This window comes from Somniosus microcephalus, chromosome 1 (assembly GCF_052327205.1).
Source record: "Somniosus microcephalus isolate GS21.2 chromosome 1, FLI_Smic_1.0, whole genome shotgun sequence".
Taxonomy (NCBI): domain Eukaryota; kingdom Metazoa; phylum Chordata; class Chondrichthyes; order Squaliformes; family Somniosidae; genus Somniosus; species Somniosus microcephalus.
In genome coordinates, this window is record NC_140987.1 from 197,535,238 (window position 1) to 197,551,498 (window position 16,261).

The 16,261-nt window shown below is 45.4% G+C and overlaps 1 protein-coding gene across 6 annotated transcripts in view; it reads right to left on the reverse strand.

The window, feature by feature from the left end:
* The window catches only part of adgrv1 (adhesion G protein-coupled receptor V1), a 986,427-nt gene that overhangs the window by 698,716 nt on the left and 271,450 nt on the right, over positions 1-16,261 (reverse strand). For all 6 annotated transcript variants that reach the window (XR_015078534.1, XM_085989059.1, XM_085989068.1 and 3 more), the window contains 3 exons: positions 6,339-6,520; positions 1,393-2,204; positions 379-588 (listed from right to left, as the gene is read on the reverse strand). Coding sequence is in view for 5 of the 6 variants with exons in the window: in XM_085989059.1 (XP_085845185.1) it covers positions 379-588; positions 1,393-2,204; positions 6,339-6,520 (1,204 nt within the window). In the remaining variant the exon portion in view is untranslated. The remainder of the gene's footprint in view (positions 1-378; positions 589-1,392; positions 2,205-6,338; positions 6,521-16,261) is intronic.

The following is a 16,261-nucleotide window of genomic DNA, read 5'->3' on the forward strand; positions in this document are numbered from 1 at the left end:
AGTCCATTGTCACTTTAAGGTTTATCCTGGATACGGTCTTTTTTATTTTGCTCATTATTTGCGCTATACTGCAGTTCATCAACAGTGAAAGTAATTTTCAAACCTTAAAGTATCACCATTGACTTATCCAATTACAGTACCAGGATAAAATTAAAATGGTCAAACTGTCACAAAAGCTACCAAAATAATTTCTCTATTTTACTTGCATATAGAATGTTGGTTATTTATTCTATCCTCTTATATTCTTTTTGTAGTATAAGAATTGAAGAAAAGATATCTGTCATGGTTAATATAATGAAGCAAGACTTAGAAAGACTGTGGCACTGTAGGAATTGATGATGATTATTAAGAGTGTTGTCATTACACACAGAAACCCACCTTCACATCCAATGACAGACCGGGAGGATGCCTGAAAACTAATTACTCCTGCAACATAATCATTGGCTAGAATGACCACAGTGACAGTGTCGGAGCTGGGCAGAATACGACTGCCACCTTCCGTGTGTGTTAGACGGACTAGAATGGTCTCATTGTCTTCTGGTTCTTCATCATTTACAATTGTTAATGTGATGAATCTCTTATTTTCACCTGTGGTAAAAGTAGAGGAAAAGTAAGATTTAGTTTGTAGCTTTCTTGGCCTATTTACTTGTATTTTATGTTTAAAGTACCACCCAAAAACAAAATAAAATCTGTATTTCTTCTGCTTTTGCAGTTTTCTTTCCAGATAATTATCAAATGACTTTTAAACCACTACACATCTGTGAAAAGCTGGATATTTTCTCTGTTACAGAAGATGTATTAGAATAACACAAGCAGGCTTACAACTACTGTGCACACTTTAATATCCAACTTCCATCAGCTATTAATACTGTTAGCTAATTTTAAAAAAAATGGTGTGAAAAAAGTTGCTGATATCTACTTTTCATAGATGCATTTAAGGGGGAGGGGGGCATGATGGTGAAAGGAACAGAAGGATATGTTGATAGGGTGAGATGAAGCAAGGTGGGAGGAGACTCGTGTGAGCATAAACACTGCCAAAGAACTGTTGGGCCGAATGGCCTGCTTCTGTACTATAAATTCTATGTCAAATTTCCAGCCATATTATCTGATGGATCTCAAGCCTAAGATTAGGAAAAAGAGTCACAAGAAGTCCACATTCGGAGAAAAAAGGTACAATCCCATCAAATTAGCATGTGTAAAGAATTGTACCAAAAATATATTTCATGTTATGCATAACCCAGTTTGTATTCAAAATAAAACATTATAACAAGCAGTGAAATCAATAGTCTTTAAGTATTTAGAATTTTTGTAACATAACAAATATGCAGATAATGTGCATATGTTCAGAAAAATCATAAGAAATATTATTTTACACAGACATAACTACCCTACCTTCTGCAAATGTTAAAATTTCACCATCACCAATGAAATCAATGTTCTTTGTAGCTGTGCCACCAACCACGCTCCACTCTACAGTCACCTCACCAAGACTTCCACCACTCCTGTCTATGACCAACTGTACTGTTGTCTGAGTTTCTTCTGTTACTTCAAGGTAACTCCCTTCATCTGTGGCATTAGGGTTTGTACTGTAAATCAGAAAGATCCCAAATGCATCTCCATTCATAGCAATGACAACAGTGGAGATATTTGGTTGGCCAACTGTAGGTTGGTTTCCTGGAGTAACCATTTCATTCAGCAGATCCACATTTAAAAGCAAAATGGCAAACTTTTCATCACGTTCTGGTGCGGTGTCAGTTTGTATTGAAACTGAGAGATTAGCAAACTCATCTCCTTCATGCATGATTGCCCATAATCTAGTGACTGGCTCATAATCACTGCCAGCTGTTGCCTGGGCACTCAGCAGAGTGGACACACTGGAAATGTTCTTGCGATATGTTGTGAATTCTATGCTGTTGGCCAGTATGTTAGACAATGAAGTTATCCAGGAGCACTTGGATCTCCCAGAGATATTTGTGAACGAGAAGGCTAAACAAGCTTCTTCTTTGAGACAAATAGCTGCACACGCATATAAAGCATCCCTCTCCATAGAAACATTCGCCTGAAGAATAGGTTGGCCATTTGCAATTCCAGGGGCTGGGGTTTCATAATAAGAGAATATGTCCTGTCCTTCTTTTATCAAAAGGTCCACAAAATCAATTTTGGAGGTGCTGTAAAATATTCGCAACTGCCCAAAATGGCCTCCGCTACATGGAAAGCAAGCACAATTAAACACTGTTTTAGAAAACATAGAAACATAGAAGATAGGAGCAGGAGTAGGAAATTTGGCCCCTCGAGCCTGCTCCGCCATTCAATGCGATCATGGCTGATCATCCAAATTCAGTACCCGGTCCCTGCTTTCTCCCCATACCCCTTGATCCCTTTAGCCTTAAGAAATATATCCAACTCCTTCTTGAATATATTTAATATGTATTGGCTTCTACTGCCTTCTTACTAGAGAATTCCACAGGTTCACCACTCTCTGGGTGAAGAAATTCCTCCTCATTTCTGTCCTAAATGGCCTACCCCTTATCCTTAGACTGTGACCCCTGGTTCTGGACTCCCCAACCATCGGGAACATCCTTCCTGCATCTAGTCTGTCCAGTCCTTTCAGAATTTTATAAGTTTCAATGAGATCCCCTCTCATTCTTCTAAACTCCAGCGACTACAAGCCCAATCGACCCAATCTCTCCTCATACGTCATTCCTGCCATTCCAGTTATCAGCCTGGTGAATCTTCGCTGAACTCCTTCCATGGCAAGAACATCCTTCCTCAGATAAGGTGACAAAACTGCACACAATACTCAAGATGTGGTCTCACCAAGGCCCTGTACAACTGCAGCAAGACAGCCTTGTTCCTGTACTCAAACCCTCTCGCTAAGAAGGCCAACATGCTATTTGCCTTCTTAACCGCCTGCTGCACCTGCATGCTTACCTTCAGCGACTGGTGCACAAGGACACCCAGGTCTCGTTGCACTTCCCCTTCTCCCAATCTATTGCCATTCAGATAATAATCTGCCTTCCTGTTTTTGCCACCAAAGTGGATAACCTCGCATTTATCCACGTTATATTGCATCTGCCATGCTTTTGCCCAATCACCCAACCTGTCTAAATCATTCCGGAGTTTCTCGGCATCCTCCTCACAGCACACACACCCACCCAGCTTTGTGTCATCTGCAAATTTGGAGATATTACATCTAGTTCCCTTGTCTAGATCATTAATATATATTGGGAATAGCTGGGGCCCAAGGACCAATCCCTGCGGTACCCCACTAGTCACTGCTTGCCACTCAGAAGAAGACCCATTTATTCCAACTCTTTGCTTTCTGTCTGCCAACCAGTTCTCTATCCAAGTCAATACCTTGCCCCCAATCACATGTGCCTTAACTTTACATGCTAATCTCTTATGCGGGACCTTATCAAAAGCTTTCTGAAAGTCCAAATACACCACATCCACTGGTTCTCCCTTATCTATTTTACCAGTTACATCCTCAAAAAATTCCAGTAGATTAGTCAAGCACGATTTACCTTTTGTAAATCCATGTTGACTTTGTCCGATCCTGTCACTGTTTTCCAAGTGCTCTGCTATTACATCTTTTATAATGGACTCTAGCATTTTCCCCACTACCGATGTCAGGCTTACCGGTCTGTAATTCCCCGTTTTCTCTCTACCACCTTTTTTGAATAGTGGGGTAACATTAGCTACCCTCCAATCCATGGGTACTGTTCCAGATTCCATTGAATGCTGGAAGATGATCAGCAAAGCATCAACTATTTCTAGGGCCACTTCCTTAAGTACTCTAGGATGTAATTATCAGGTCCTGGGGATTTATCGACCTTCAATCCCATCAATTTCCCTAACACCATTTCCCTACAAATACTGATTTCTTTCAGTTCCTCACTTTCATCAGACCCTATGTTCCCCGACATCTCTGGGAGATTATTTGTGTCCTCCTTTGTGAAGACAGAACCAAAATATGTATTCAATTGGATGCCATTTCTTTGTTCCCCATTATAAATTCCCCTGATTCTGACTGCAAGGGACCTACGCTTGACTTCACCAATCTTTTTCTCTTCACATATCTATAAAAGCTTTTACAGTCAGTTTTTATGTTCCCTGAAAGCTTACTCTCATATTCTATTTTCCCTTTCTTAATTAATCCCTTTGTCCTCCTTTGTTGAATCCTAAAATGCTCCCAGTCCTCAGGTTTACTGCTTTTTCTGGCCAATTTATATGTCCTCTCCTTAGATCTTATGCTATCCCTAATTTCCCTTGTTAGCCACGGTTGAGTCACCTTTTTTGTTTTATTTTTATGCCAAACTGGGATGAACAAATTCTGTAGTTCATCCATGTGGTCTTTGAATGTTTGCCATTGCCTATCCACCGTCAACCCTTTGAGTGACATTCCCCAATCAATCCTACCCAACTCGTGCCTCAGACCATCGTAGTTTCCTTTATTTAAATTTAGGACCCTAGTCTCTGAGTCAACTACTTCATTCTCCATCTTACTGAAGAATTCTATCATATTATGATCGCTCCGACCCAAGGGGCCTCATACAACAAGATTGCTAATTAATCCTTTCTCGTTACATAATACCCAGTCTAAGATGGCCTGATCTCTGGTTGGTTCCTCGACATATTGGTCCAGGAAACCATCCCGTAAACACTCCAGGAATTCCTCCACCATAGTATTGTTACTAATTTGGTTAGCCCAATCTATATGTAGATTAAAGTCACCCATGATGACTGCTGTGCCCTTATTGCACGCTTCTCTAATTTCCCTTTTAATGCCGTCCCCAACCTCCGCATTACTGTTTGGAGGCCTATATACCACTCCCACTAATGTTTTCTGCCCCTTGGTTTTTCTCAGTTCTACCCATACAGATTCCACATCATCAGTGCTAATATCCTTCCTTATAATTGTGTTAATCCCTTCTTTAACCAGCAATGCTACCCCACCTCCCTTTCCTTTTTGCCTATCTTTCCTGAATATTGAATACCCCTGGATGTTGAGTTCCCAGCCTTGGCCACCCTGGAGCCATGTTTCCATAATCCCAATCAAATCATATTCGTTTACCTCTATTTGCGCAGCTAATTCATCCGCCTTATTACAAATGCTCCTCGTATTAAGACACAAAGCCTTCAAGCTTTTTTTTTTAAACGCTCTTTACACCTATTAGAATTATTATTTACTGTGGCTATGTTAGATTTAAACCATTGATTTCTCTGACTGCCACTTTTGTTTTTCTCCGTCCTATCTTTTGCTTTTATCCTTGTTTCCCTTTCCTCTGTCCCCTTGCTCAGGTTCCCAACCCCCTGCCATTTTAGTTTAAACCCTCCCCCAGAGCACTAGCAAACACTCCCCCTAGGACATCGGTCCCGGCCCTGCCCAGGTGCAAACCGTCCGGTTTGAACTGGTCCCACCTCCCCCAGAACCGGTTCCAATGTCCCAGGAATTTGAATCCCTCCCCCTTGCACCATTCCTCTAGCCACACATTCATGTACATGCACCACCTTTACTCATTGTATTTTTAGTTCTAAGCAGTTTATTATCACAGTGCTTAGAACTCAATATTCAGTTATGGCATGGATTTTCCAGTCAGCGGCAAAGGAACGGCACTCGCCATTCACCTCGCTGACAGCTGCCGACAAAGTTTTTGCGGGCTTTAGAGTGCAGACTTGCTCTTATCCGACGTCTGATCCATTTTGGTGTCCTCTACAGGAGATCTGCGGTGTCTGTGAGCAGTAAAAAGAATCAGCGATGCTTTTCAATCAATCAGATTGAAGAATCCTCACTGAGACATGCAGAGTCCAAACCAGGAGGTATAAAGCAGGAAATATAAATTAGATTTACAGAAAGCGAAAAAAGGATAGGAAAGACAGATGGGATTAAGGGAGAGCGATAAAAGGGACAGACAGAAATAGTAAAAAAATATATATATTTTTTAAAATCTCCAACACTGATTTTCTTCTGAAACTCCACACTTGCAAAATTCAATCTTGTGGGGCAGAGAGGTTGTTTGGCAGTAATTATCATTTATTACACCGTTAAAAACTCACTTACACCTGAATGCACCAGCGCCAACTTTTTCAGCCGTTTTTAGTGTGGAACTAGGGGGCAAGTACCCCAAGTTCATGCCTTTCCATTCATTTCAGTGCATCCTGTGGAGGAATGGGGTATATCTGACAGTAACTCCTGGATTTCTGTGCTTAACTGCACATGTGCATACTCCAGAAGCTCCTGTCGGATTTCCTCCATTACAACGGTAAGCGCGGTTATATTATAACCTGAATGTCACAAAAAGGTGTATTTAATTTGCAAACTTTCAAAGCACGCACACCTTCTTTTCACTGTGATATTTGCTATGGAATTTTCTTCCAATGGTTCCTGAACTCTGTACACTCTCTGTGTGAAATGAACAGTACCATGTGGGTTGTCATTTGCTGGAACAAAAATATTCACCACATTGTCCCTCCCAATGGAGCTTCCATAAGTAGAACGGGTAAGCTTCACTTGAATGACCTATAAAGAAAAAGATTCACTTTAGAAATAGTTTACTAGCCACATTAAAACTCAGCCCAAAATTACATTTCCAACAAAGAGTAAACTTCTCCTAACTTCAAGATTCCAGGAGTAAAAATTCAGTGTTTATTTTCTAGAAATTCTTGTCTGTTTGCAGAAAGTACTTTGCGTATCGATTAAGACTCATAATAAGAATTTACTGCTAGAAATCTGTGTATGAGCTTCTCCCTTGCATTTCCTTTGACTTTTTATATTCCTTCATTTCAACCTACAACGATGCACCTCTATTATATAAAATATATACTAGGACTGGGCTACGCGAAAGATGTAGAGCTCTGCCATACAAAATGTCTGCATTATGTGACTTTAGATATGAGAGGTGTGTTTTAAAAAATAGCCTCTGGTAGCTATATCCCTTGGAAGCTAACTGGGGTAGATTTTTAACTTGCTGCCAGGGCGTAATACTGGCATTGTGGATCAGGCACCGATTATCGAAAATGCCTCATTTTCTTTTCCATTGAAAGCGATGAAAATGAGAACTGAGCTGTTTCTAAAGCGGAAGGCTGATCCACAAGCTTCTCCCGGGTTTCCTGACCGCCTCGGAGACCCCCTTCCACCCCGTCTCCCCCCGCCCCCCCACCCCACCATCCCCATTAAAATTCAGCCCTCAGAGTCTCTGTGTTACCAGATAGTCATGTAAGAAGTGACTGACCATGTTCTAAGGGTTGGCTTAATGCTGAGGGTTAAAGCAGGAGAAGAATCTTTATTGTATTTGATATATTGAGGAGAATAGTAAAGTTTTTACCTGCTGTAAATATATCGTTTGTACTCAGTACTGCTTATTTATCTGTTTATAATGTTCAATAAATATGTTTAGTGAAATGCAGCCTGAGCCGTGGTCTGATAGTGTATATTCTTCCACCTACCAAGAAGTGGAGGCCACATGGCAGTAAGTTGGAGTACAGTGACAAGGGTTCTCTTTTCAACCCCTGGGTCTCACTACATTTACCTATATATCTAGTTCCTAGGAAGCACAAGGCCTGCTTATGGGAATGGCCAGTGATACTGAACCCAAGAAGGTATCTAGCATTAATAAAAAGCTTAACACAAAGAAATTGTTCTGATTGCTGTCAGTCAAGAATGCAGATAGATTGGCCGGAATTTTCCTGCTGCTGTGCATATGGGATTGGAGGCGGGTAGGGAGTAACAGTCGCAAAAAATGAGAGCGTGTTGGGAATGCGCCATCATCCCGCCTCCTTGTGCCTTTAACTCGGTCGCGTTTGCCAGTGCGTCATGGACCCGAATGGCAGAGGCAGGTGACCTAATTTAGTTCATTAATACCTTGTTGTCAGACCCTTGAACATTGTTTTTAACCAGGCCTTTTGAATTTCACTACATGACCACGGGAATCACGCAGCTCAGGAACTACGTCTGAAACCACATGCTGAAAATGCGCTTCAGATGCCTTGACAGACCTGGAGGAGCCCTTCAGTACGCACAAGCCAGGGTATCCAGAATCGTCCTAGCCTGCTGCACGCTGCACAACATAGCGCAGCAACGAGAATTAGCACTGTATGAGGAGTAAGGCGCCGAGCACACAGCCTCTTCGGACGAGGAGGAGGTATGGCATCAGCTGGAAGACGAGGAGGAGGAGGAGCAGGAGGAACCTGAGGTCCAGATGCCAGAAGCACCAGAGCACATTGCTGCCCGGGAGGCCAGAGATGGCCTCATCATGGCCAGATTTACTTAACTTCCTGCATTACACCCATATGGCTGCCACATGCTGTACCAGGTTCTCCCCAACCTGCAAACAATACTATAAAGCATCCCTACAATGACCAAGCCATTCTTTTCACACTGACCCCCATTGCTGGAGATAACGTTATGTCTGACCATTCACTCCAACTCACTAAGCCAATTCCAAAGTAGCATACATATATGGGCATGAGCAGTAAGTGGTGAAAATAAATAGTTTTATATGTGACATAACAGTAATGGAACACCCATGTGCTTACTCTTGTGCATCTACTTCGGTGTCACTTTTTGTTTACACGTGCTTCAACGAGGTGCAACCCCCTGTGGCTTCAGCAGAGGGAGAGGCAGGCTGCTCACTTCCCTGCTGTGACTGCGTAGAGACTTTTGGCGGACATCCTCTGGGTTTTGGAGCCTCTGATGGCCCCACCAAAGTCTGCTGCTCCTGCGACTCTGCAGGGGCAGTCTCAGCCATCACGATCCGAGGAGGCTTCTGGAGCTCTGACTGAGGGGGAGGCAACGGGAGAGAAGTGGGAGCACTTTGAGAGGAGCCCCCACTTCCATGTCCACTCTCACCATCATCCCTCTCATGGGCCACCCACACTTCCCTGCTAGCAAGGAGCTGAAGAGCACCTTGCTGCACAGTAGTGGGGCCATAAGGACCCAAGTCTATGTTGACATCCCTCACTGAGAGGAGGTCTATTAGCCTCTGCCATCTGTTCTCCATAGATAGCATGTGCTCATGTGACTGGTGCATTTGATGCTTCATGCAGGTGGCCATCCTTTCCATGGAAGAGCATGCCGTCGCCATCGCCTGTGACATGGCGGTGCTCCTGTTGGAGATGGACTCCTCCATTCTCTGCACATTTGCAGACATCGCAGCCGCAAATCCTGTCAGAGCCTCCTGCACATCTTCCTGCACCTCCAGGATCGTCCTCTTTCTCGATGGCCTGTGAGGTTCAGCTTCTGCATGCAGCTGAGCAGAGCTGGGAGTGTCCGATGCCCTCCACGGAGGAGTCTCCACTGCTGTCCGTTTCTCCACCATCTCCTCTTGCTCACTTGTGACTTGTGATACAGCAGGTGACAAGACTGGTGCTGGGTGCAGCTCCTCTGAGGAGTCGACTTCATCTTCTGGCTGGACAGTTGGGGGGGGGGGGCTGCAGGGACGGGGTGGTGTTGCTCTTGATGGTCCTGTGGAAGAGTAAAGAGATGATTTAGAAATGTTATATTAAGAATGGGCAACGATACCATTATGCACATGATGAACATTCACTGGTTGCTGACATCATTCCCCATATGAGTGACTGCTATATGCCATGTGGCTACATGAGATGTAATTCTATCACCAGGTAGCTGAGAGGTCTCCCTCTCTCCATCTCCCCCCAGCTGCTCCGCAACTCCTGAGATCTCCAGGGTGACCTCCTCTGCTGCTGTCAAAGTGGCAAAGGATGGAGGGCCACCGCTGGTTCTCTCCCTCTCCCTGTTATTGTGCACTCATTTCTCCTGCAAGGAGGGAAAGAGAAGTTTGAGTGAGCGTGATGGCATGAGTGTAAGGATTGTGTGGGTTGCAACTTTAGAGGGTGACTATGAGGGAGTGTGGTTCCACTGCCAAAGTGCCAATGCCAAATGGCCTCCTTGTGTGGTGTTAGTTGGTATGATTGCATTAGGATGAGAGTGAGTGTGAGGGGTGGTTAGTCAGAGGGGGATATGAGTATGTAGATAGATGGACGTGCAAGGTATGTTGGTGTGAGTAATGATGTGCAGGAGTAGGCTTGGGAAGGCAGAGTGATGGGGATGTGATGAGAGGCGCAGCAGGATGAAGTTGACTGTGGCTTTGCACTCACCTTTCCTAACCTCATGAGATCATTGAAGCACTTCTGGCACTGCACCCAGCTCCACCTCACCACATCCCTGCTGTTCACCTCCTCTGTAATTTGGAGCCAGGCTCTTTTTGTCTCCTGGAAAGGTCTCTTGCGCCAATCAGCAGGGAAGAGGACCTCCCAGCGTGCTCGGACTCCCTCCACAAGAATATGTAGGGAGTCATCTGGAAACCTGGGTGCAGCCCTCTGTCTTTGTGAAGCCACCTCTGCAAGGCTCAGCAATAACCAGTTGGTGATACAGGAAACTTTTTTTTATCTGGCACCGACGGGACCGACGTGGTGCCGGTTCATCAAAAATTCCGGATAACCGAAAGCTATAGTAAAAGATACGGAGAGCTGAGAGCTCCGTACAAAGCAACAAACCCTGTTGCTTAGCAACAGGTTCAGAACAATGGCCACAAGTTCCAAGCATCTCTGTAGCTTAGCAACAGCTGCAGCCACACCCTTGCACAGCAACAGATCGAGGAAGGCAAGTACAATATGAAGTAAAACTTACCGGAACCTACTCCTGAATTTTGCCGGTTAACCGAGATTTCCGGTTATTTAGGTGCCGGTAAATCGAAAGTTTCCTGTATATCCTCCCTATACACTCCTAGATGAGGTGGAGATGCCGGAGTTGGACTGGGGTGGACAAATGTAAGAAGTCACACAACACCAGGTTATAGTCCAACAGCTTTATTAAGCTTTCGGAGCGCTGCTCCTTCTTCAGGTGAAGAAGGAGCAGCGCTCCGAAAGCTTAATAAAGCTGTTGGACTATAACCTGGTGTTGTGTGACTTCTTACATTACTCCTAGATGAAGCTTTAAATGCAATGTGGCCAAGGCTGCTTTAAATATCCCTGCTGCAAATGAGTCATCGATGATGTCATCAGACCCAAACCATTTAATAGGGCCAGGTAACACACAGGCCTGCCTTAATAGGCGGCATTAACGGAAAGTCACTCTGAGGAGCGGGATGATAAAAAGAATGCAGTTCCGACCCACCACGCAGTCCGCCCGCTCCCGACCCGCCCAGGTAATGAAAATTCCGGCCATTATCGCTGATCCTACCCATCAGGGTCTTCTCAAAAGACTGTTACTAACTCAAGTTTAACACCCGTGATGCAAAAGGCTTCTTTTCATAACGGCATTATCAGTTCATTGTTCACGATCATAGTCCAGCTTTCAACCTTGCAGCAGCTTCTGTAATTGGCACTCGGACTCTGTGCTACAGGCAGGGACTCTGCCTTTGCCAAGTATAAATATCATATCAGGAAATCTATGAAACTCTGACCACCAAATGTTTTGCAGATTATTGGACCTCATGAGAAATACATTCAGTAGATACTTCAACTCTGGTAGACTGATTCAATTTTTGTTGTGTTATAAGTATTTATTCTATTAGTATCTTTGTGCCTTTTCTGCTTCTATGTAATAATCTAACTTGTAATTAAATTTGACTATTGTTTTAACATCTATGCTACAATTGGTCCATGTGGTGTTTTCTGGCTTTTGAAGCAGACAGAAGTAGATGGTGGGCAACTCATGTAATCTCCAGTGCTTTAAATTGTGGTAAAAGGGTAATTAATGGTTAATCATGCAGCATACTATCTTAAGTTTGTAAGCTTCAAATCAAAAAGAGATACACACCTGCTTATGGAAACTGCCTCTAGTCAAGGGTGTTGGAAAGAAGTATAAATTCTAATAGACTGCTTGTACTGAAACTGCTTTGATCAGTACTTTAAAAAAGAAATAAGAAAAAACAAATGTGATTGATCCTAAAATATATACAGGTTTATGCTGTGATTGAAAATGAAACTGTTAACTAACATGATGGTACAGTTTTAAAGGCTTAGTGTGCTGCATCATGGAATGGTAGAAAATGTGTTTCCATCTCCACATGTTGAGTTCTTGCTCTTACCTATATCAATTAGGTTAGAGTTTCCCTACAGGAAGAGAAGGAAAATCGGAGTGACAATCACTCGGAGCCATTCTCACAAGGATATGAATGGCAGAGTGAAAAAAATGCCATTGGGTCCATTAAGCATGTTGCATCCAGAATCCATCTACAATTTTTCTATTATGGAAATTCACACCATCTGTTGATGCCCCACTTTAAGAGCTCGATTTATCACCTATTCACAGTCAAAATCAACTACCTGCTTCAAATGGATATCCATTTCATTATTTTAATGATGTGTATCATGTCCTCCCTCATTCTTCTTTTTGGCAGCAACAATAAATAAATCATAACTTAATTCACTAAAGCATAGAAAGCTTTCTAATTTATCTATATCCTTTGAAGTATGGTGGCAAAAACTGCACATCATACCCAAGAACTGGCCATCCCATTGACCAAATGCCCTCCAGTAGCTAGGTTGGCTTATTAATAATTATCTTACATAGACTTAATGCTTTTAGCGACTAATTAATAGCCAATCTCGCGTACAATCCAAAAGCTAGCTACAAAGCAGTACTGGCATAGGACTGGGAGTTAATTGCCCATTTATCATTATTGTCAGTGATAGAATATAGATTACTAACCCACAGACAAACATTAAAAATAATCACCAGCAATTTGAGGTCAGTGTGCAGAGAGCTCTGTAAATACACTTAAGGACATATGAAGACAGTGTGATTGAGCTGTGTACACTATCAACTGGCACCACTCTAAAAATTGTACAGGCCAAACTTCACTACAAGACTTCACTAGGATTAAGGGGGTATGGTAACATAGTGGTTATGTTACTGGACTAGTAATCCAGAGGCCTGGACTAATCATCTGGAGGCCACGGCAGCTGGGGAATTTAAATGCAGTTAATTAAATAAATCTGGAATAAAAAGCTATTATCAGTAATGGTGACCATGAAACTACCGGATTGTCATAAAAAACAAACCGATTCACTAATGTCCTGTAGGGAAGGAAATCTGCCGCCCTTACTCGGTCTGGCCTATATGTGACTCCAGACTCTTAACTTCCCTCTGAAATGGCATAGCAAGCCACTCAGTTGTACCAAACCGCTATGAAAAAAAACCCTTCACCACATGGACTGTAGTGATTTAAGAAGGCAGCTCGCCACCTTCTTAAGGGCAATTACGAAGGACAATAAATGCTGGCCTTGCCAGCGACGCCACATCCTGTGACTGAATAAAAACATATATATATTCATCTATTTAAAATATGTTGGCCTAGAAATTGGGTTGGCAGCGCCGGCGCTGAGCGCCTAAAGAGACCTAGAATTGGGGCGATGCCCTATGTTGGGGCGGACGCTATGAAGATAGCGACAACTCAGATATTGACTAAACATTTAGCGCCTGCGCTAAGTATTTGCGCGCGCCCACGAGCGCAAGCAGTTCATGACGTCATTTCAGTGTGCAACGCCTTCTAGGAGCGCCTGAGCGCATATTGGGTGGCGCCCGGAGCCTTAGCGCCCAGCGCTATTAGTGACAGTTCGAGGGAGGGCTAACAGGCCCTTCTCGGAGTAGGGGGCGCTATTTAAAGGGGACAGCTTTAGTGCAGAATCTTCTGCCACTTGGCCTGCTCATTGCGATCATTGCTAGAGAGAGTTGGCGAGCTAATGTGGAGCGGAGTTCTGGGAATTTAGCTTTACAGTACTTGGGACCTTCAAACCTGTCTGAAGCACTTGCAGCACTACACCTAAAAGCCTTTTGAACAACTGGCATCGGAATGAGAGCTTGTTTGGAAGGCGACGGCCTCATCGCCCAACACTGTGAAGGGGCAGAGAGACGGCGGGAGAGAGGGCCGGGATTGGCCAGAAGGAGGAGGGGCAATGGAGGTCGGCCAATCCGACGGGAAGCTGCGAGGGTCTTTAGGCAGCAGGTGACAAGGCTTGACATGTCGGAGGAGCAGTGTCTGGGAAGGCTCCGGTTCTGGAGGGACATTGTTGCTGATCTGTGCCACCTGCTTGGTCAGGATCTGCAGCCGCGTGAACGCTGCAGAACCTCTCTGTCCGTGATGGCTAAACTGACTGATGGCCTCCATTTTTATGCCAACGGATCCTTTCAGTCAGCCATTGGGGACATTGCGACTGTCGCTCAGGTTGCAGTCCACTGTTGCATCCGGCAAGTTACAAATGCCCTTTATAGGCGAAGGCGTCAATTCATTACCTTCCCTCGGACCCTGCACAAGCAGGCGGAGGGCGCGCAGGGTGTCGCTTCTATTGCGGACTTCCCCATGGTGCAGGGGGCGAGTGACAGCATACACGTGGCTTTGAGGGCGCCATGCCATCATCCTTAGGACTTCCGCAACCGCAAGGGTTTCCACTCCCTCAACATGCAGCTGGTCTGTGACCACCGCCAAATCATCATGGCAGTCACCGCGCATTTCCCAGGGTGCAGCCACGATGCCTTTATCCTGTGGTTGACCTCAGTTTGTGACCTTTTTGAGGGGCTGCCTCGAAGACGAGGCTGGCTTACTGGGGACAAGGGCTATCCTCTCTGGCCATGGCTGATGACAACACTCCGTGTGGCCGACACCCCAGCAGAAGAGCTGATCAGCAGTGGCCATCAGGCGACCAGGCACAGTAAACAGCACACTATTGGTGTTGTCAAAAAGCATTTCCAATGTCTGGAACATTCGGGGGGATCCCTGCAATACTCGCCGCAGCAAGTGGGACACATCGTCGTCGTCTGCTGCATGCTCCACAACTTGGCGAATCGACGCACCCAGCCAATTCCAGCTGTCCCTCAACGACCAGCAGAGCAGGCGGAGGAGGAGGAGTATGAGGAGGAGGAGGAGGAAGAGCAGGCGGAGGAGGAGGAGGAGGAGGAAGAGCAGGCGGAGGAGGAGGAGGCGGAGGAGGAGGAAGAGCAGGCGGAGGAGGAGGAGGAGGAGGAGGAGGAGGAAGATGGAAGGGCTGCTGAAAGTGGAAGGGCCATACGTCAGAGGCTCATCTGGACTCGTGTCGAGACCCCTGTGGCGGAATGATGAGAGTCTTAACTCATGCGCACTTTGGATGTTTGAGGGCCTCTGAATGCCAGCATCACTGAAACTAGTCACATGCACCATGCCACATTGAAACTTCTGTTAATTGGCACAAAAGTCTTTCATTACAGCTAAACAACGTAATGTCAACAGAAACCATAACTTTCAAAATAACTGAACTGTTCGGCCAAGCCGCAAAACTCAACAAACCTTCTGCAAATATAACAACAGGTGAGGGTGTCCTTGAATTTGGACAAACAAACGTCTCAGCACCTCCCTCTACAACTGGCCCCTTGAGGGAGAACGACTTCTCTTTCACGCCTGGCCCCTTCCCTCCCTGCTGCTCCTACGTAATTGGACCCCAGTGGCGGCCTCAAGGCTGGGGGACGCCTGCTGACTGTCTGGAAGCGCAGAAGCCCCTGAGGGACGGCCTGGCCGACCTCTGGGCTTGGAGGGTGCGGACGCAGGATGCTTGATGTGACCATGGCTGGAAGCAGTGTGGCCTGCAGGTGGTGGCAGCTGCAATGCAGACGTCCCAGCGCTGGCATGTGCAATGGTCTCCTGCCGAGAGAGGACACCTGCACCATGGTCGGACGACACACTGGCTATCTGAGGGGAGCGGCTCGGCTCATCCGCCACAATCGCATGCTCCACTGATTCCTGGCCTTGTATGGGACTGGAAGGGCCCGGGGTGATCCTAACTGATGCAGAGAGGGTGGCTACAGTGAGAGATCGCGTTGCGTCAATCTGGCTGTGGAGGAGCCCAGCAAGTGACTGCGTGGCAACAGTGAGGACCTGTGTGCCAGGTGCCAGTGCTTCGGAGAAAGCCTGGACAGTTCTTCCCATTGCTTCGGACAAGGCAGGTGCCGACCGCTCCACTGCCTCGGACAAGCCCTGCACAGACCTTTCCAGGGATTGTCCAAAGCCCTGAACAGTCCTTTCCATAGCCAACTCAAAGCCGTGGACAGTCCTCTCCATTGTTGGGCTGAAGCCCTGGATAGTCCTGTCCATTGTTGCCCCAAAGCCCTGGAGAGTCCTCTCCATTGTTGCCCCGAAGTCCAACATACTCTTAGCCAATGAATCTATTGACTCAGGCATCTTCTCGACTGCAGCCATCAGCTCCGTGTGTCTGACCTGGGCCTGTTTGCTCATCTCAACCAGGCGATGCACCTCATCTGCACTCTGTG